General features: G+C 47.0%; 1 protein-coding gene across 1 annotated transcript in view; it reads left to right on the plus strand.

The window, feature by feature from the left end:
* Window positions 1–879, plus strand: part of LOC125481061 (matrix metalloproteinase-17-like) — a 20393-nt gene extending 19514 nt beyond the window's left edge. Inside the window, exon 5 of the mRNA XM_048592171.1 lies at window positions 564–879. Coding sequence (XP_048448128.1) covers window positions 564–868 — 305 coding nt within the window. The 3' untranslated portion in view covers window positions 869–879. The remainder of the gene's footprint in view (window positions 1–563) is intronic.
* Window positions 880–4641: the final 3762 nt, after the last annotated feature.

Here is a 4641-nt window from a genome sequence, read left to right on the forward strand (position 1 = left end):
ATTGACCCTCCAACAATGCGGCGCTCCCTCAGCACTGACCCTCCGACAGTGCGGCTCTCCCTCAGCACTGACCCTCCGACAGTGCAGCACCCCCTCAGCACTGACCCTCCGACAGTGCGGCACTCCCTCAGCACTGAGCCTCCGACAGTGCGGCACTCCCTCAGTACTGACCCTCTGACAGTGTGGCACTCCCCCAGAATTGACCCTCCGACAATGCGGCGCTCCCTCAGCACTGACCCTCCGACAGTGCGGCTCTCCCTCAGCACTGACCCTCCGACAGTGCGGCGCTCCCTCAGCACTGACCCTCCGACAGTGCGGCGCTCCCTCAGCACTGACCCTCCGACAGTGCGGCTCTCCCTCAGCACTGACCCTCTGACAGTGCGGCACTCCCTCAGCCCTGACCCTCCGACAGTGCGGCACTCCCTCATCACTGACCCAAGTACATACGTGAGGTATGATCGGGCTGTATAGCTTGCAAAACAATACTTGCCCTGTATCTGAGTAAGTGTGAGACAACAGTGAAATCAAATGAAGTCAAATCGAATATTTGTGCCCCCGTGTAGGTGCTGCCTATTTCTTTAAGGGGAAGGATTACTGGAAAGTGACATGCAGGGACATGCAAGTGGACCCTGGGTACCCAAAATCCGTGGCCAAGGATTGGCTGGTGTGCAGCGAGATGCAGGCGGACTCATCGATTTCAGAGCACGCCCGTTCCAGAGCCCGAATGGGGCGCGGTCATCATGGTGATGGCAGGTCAGGAGACGAGAAAAGGAATTGCTCCTGCATGTCCAAGGCTGGGATCGTGTTGAGCTGGAGCATGACGCTGGTTATTAGTTTTGTGATGTTAACCCGGCTGGGATTGGATTAACGCACATCGCCAACTTCAACAGCGCCAACTTCATGAGGCAGCAATGACTGTGCCGAAGCCAGTCATCGCTGGCTTGCCAGGAAGGGGCTCGGCGATGACCCAGCCTCCATTTACAAAAACAGAATTCTGTGCCAAGTCCAACTGAAACTTTTCACACTGCGTGGATTCACAGTGAATCAACATTTTTTTAAAAAAAGAAAATGGAGGAATTTCATGGCGAGTCTTCTTTATCATTGAGGAAAGTTCAAACAATTTATTTTTTTAACACAAAAAACAGAGCAGTTGTGAGGATCTTTGTTTGGCTGTGATTAAGAAGAGTTTACTGGCATTTGTTTTATCAGTATTATGAAATCAGGTGTTTATCATTATTATTCGTATTTATTTCAAAACATTTTCATTCACTAAAGAACTTTTTTTTTTGACACTTGAAGCTGTTTTAACTAATGTTGATTGCATTGGATACTGAAGGTAGATGATGTACTCTCTCCCAGAGCTGACCCAGAACTGCCTGAATGCTGTGGTGAGATTTCACTAACAAGCAATGTTGATCAATCCTAACTGACACCTCGACCCATTTGCTCCCTCTATGCTCACTAACCTACATTAGCTCCAGCCCAGTAATGCCTCCATTTTAAATCAGAAGAACAAAAGAAATAGAAGCAGGTGGGTTATTCTGGATATGTGGGAACAGAAACAGGTATTTAGCCCAACCAGTCCTTGCCAATGTTTAACTCTGCTTGAGCACCCTCTCATTGTTCCTCATCTAAAATCCATCATCTCAGCTTGTCCAGCTTCCCCTTAAATGCATCCATTTGCTTTAATTACTCCTCCATTTCTCCGTTAACCACAGTGCTTGCTACGTCATCAAAAAACTCCAACAAATTTCATAGAGTCTCCTTCATAGAATCCCTACAGTGTGGAAACAGGCCCTTCGGCCCAAGTAGTCCACACTGACCCTCAGAGCATCCCGCCCAGACCCATCCCCCCCATGGCACACCCAATCTACATATCCCTGGACACTATGGGCAATTTCCCACAGCCAATCCACCCTAACCTGCACATCTTTGGACTGTGGGAGGAAACTGGAGCACCTGGAACAAACCCACACAAACACGGGGAGAATGTGCAAACTCTACACAGACAGTTGCCCGAGGGTGGGATTGAACCTGGGTCCCTGGCACTGTGAGGTAGCAGTGCTAACCACAGAGCCATGGATTTCCCTTTCATGAAAGCACGTTGACTCTGCCTAATTATATTACCATTTTCAAAATGTCCTGTTTCCTTAATAATGGAGTCAAGCATTCACTCAATGGCAGATGTTAGGCAAACTGGTCTATAGTTCTCTGCTGTTTGTCTCCACCCTTTATTGAAAAGAGTTGTTATATTTACAGTTTTCCAATCCACTGGGTCCTTTTCAGAATCTAGAGACCCTTGGAAGATTATAACCAATGAATTCACAATCTATGTAATTACTTTGTTTAAGAACCTAGGATGCACATCATCTTATTGAGGGAACCTGTCAACTTTCAGTCCTATGAAGATCCTGATACTATTTTGCTGGTGATAATGGTTATTTCAGGTTTTTTGCTCTTCGTCCCCCTAACTTTCTGCTGCTGATGGAATATATTTAGTGTCTTGTTCACAGTCTGTGTCATTTTTGTGCTTCCCAATATTGATTCCTTTCATCCTTAGTGCCTAACACTTACTTTGGATGGTCTCTTTCTTATATACAGTAGAAGTTCTTATTGTCTGTTTCTTTATTTCTTGCTAATTTACTCTCATAATCTAATGTCCCCTCTTTATTTTTAGTTATCCGTTGCTGGTTTCTGAAGTAATCCCAATCTTCTGGCCTACCAGTATTCTTCACAACACTGATGTTTTTTCTGTCAATTTGATGCCATTTTCAACTTGTGGAGGTGATGGCCTAGTGGTATTGTCACTGGATTATTGATTTTAGAAACCCAGGTAATATTCTGGGGACCGTGGTTCAAATCCCACCATGGTGGAATTTGAATTCAATAAAGTCATTCGGAATTAAGAGTTTAATGATGACCATGAATCCATTGTCAATTGTTGGAAAAACTCATCTGCTTCACCAATGCCCTTTAGGGAGGGAAATCTGCTGTCCTTATGAGTCTGACCAACATGTGACTCCTGCCCTACAACAATGTGATTGGCTTTTAACTGCCCTCTGGGTGTTTAGGGATGGGCTATAAATGGCTGGCCTAGTCAGCAACGCCCTCATCCTGTGAATGAATTAAAAAACTTCTCAGTGAAGGAAGTTATAATAGTCTGTGATAATTGGTCACTGCTCCTTCTTCCAAATGTCCAATAGGAAAGAATTGAGAGTCTGAAACTGATTCTAAAGAAGTTTTTTTACTGAAATTAATTCTCAGGTTGTGTGTGTTGGACACTTCATCGCCCACTAGTTCTAGCTGACTTGACACTGTCTCCTTGACCCATGGTAGTCCATCCTATTGCTCTATCTGATGTTATTCTTTGTCACAGTTTGATATTGGCTAGGAGGCAGCTCAAGTGTCAATCAAACTGGTGTGAGACTGGAGTCACGTGTGGGCTAAGAACAGGAGGCAAAGGATGCAGGTGAAACAGTTAGGACTTTGAAAAGGTGTGGCAGTGAGGAAGATGGTATTACATTACAGGAGGATGTAGAGGGGCTGATCAGTAGCAAATGGAATTTAACCCTGATAAGTATGAGATGATGCACTTTGGAAGAAGTAACAAGACAAGGGAGTACTCACTTATTGACTAAGAAGCTGAGAGGAACAGAGGAATCTGGGTGTATTTTCCCACAGAGGTCTGAAGGTGGCAAAGTGGGTTAATAAGGTAGTTCAGAAGGCAAATGGAATGCTTATGGTGTAGCCATGGTGTAGATTATAAGAGCAGGGAGGTTATGTTGGAGGACATAGACAGGATATGGGTTAGGTCACAGTTAGAGTACTGTATGCAGTTCTGGTCTCCACACGAGAGGAAGGATGTTGAATTGAATTAGCTTTATTGTCCCATGTACTCAAATGAATACAGTGAAACGTTCACAGTGATTGCATTACAACACCACAAAGGTACCTCGGTACAGATACGTAAGATCAAATTCTTAGGAAACAAAAAAAAATTAGAAAAGTAAAGAAATAAATAGTCCAGCATTAGTGGTCATAGGAATAAATTAGAAAAGTGAAGAAGTAAAAAGTTGAGAATATCAGTCTTTCTGACCCAGTCCATGCCAGCTCCTAGCTTCAAGGGAGACCCCCACCGCCTCACTGCCTCCTGCACCGGACCCACCAACGTAGGATTTGCCCCACTTTAGGCACTATCTCTTTGCCCCTGGGCCCAGTTCACTGTCACCGCTGAGTCCGCACTCGCCCCACACCCAGGAATCCCTGGCTCTGCCGCCAGGCCAGGCCACCGGGGCCATGGGTCCCATTTCAGACGCAGATGCTGCTTCGCCAGCGCTGCCATCTTGAAGAGTCCATTGCTGTGGGCGCTGCCATCCGCCCGCCCCCCGATCACTGGAGGGGCTTTCCTGCCTCTGGCCCCGAACATCGGGAGAGCGACCTCGCTGCCCAGGCACAGGGCCTGGGACGTCAGGAGAGTGACCTCGCTGCCCAGGCACAGGGCCTGGAATGTCAGGAGAGTGACCTCGCTGCCCAGGCACAGGGCCTGAAACGTCGGGAGAATGACCTCGCTGCTGCTGCCACAGGGCCTGGAATATCGGGAGAGTGACCTTGCTGCCCAGGCACAGGGCCTGGAACGTCGGG

This window comes from Rhincodon typus, unplaced genomic scaffold (assembly GCF_021869965.1).
Source record: "Rhincodon typus isolate 14 unplaced genomic scaffold, sRhiTyp1.1 hic_rhity00000744, whole genome shotgun sequence".
NCBI lineage: Eukaryota > Metazoa > Chordata > Chondrichthyes > Orectolobiformes > Rhincodontidae > Rhincodon > Rhincodon typus.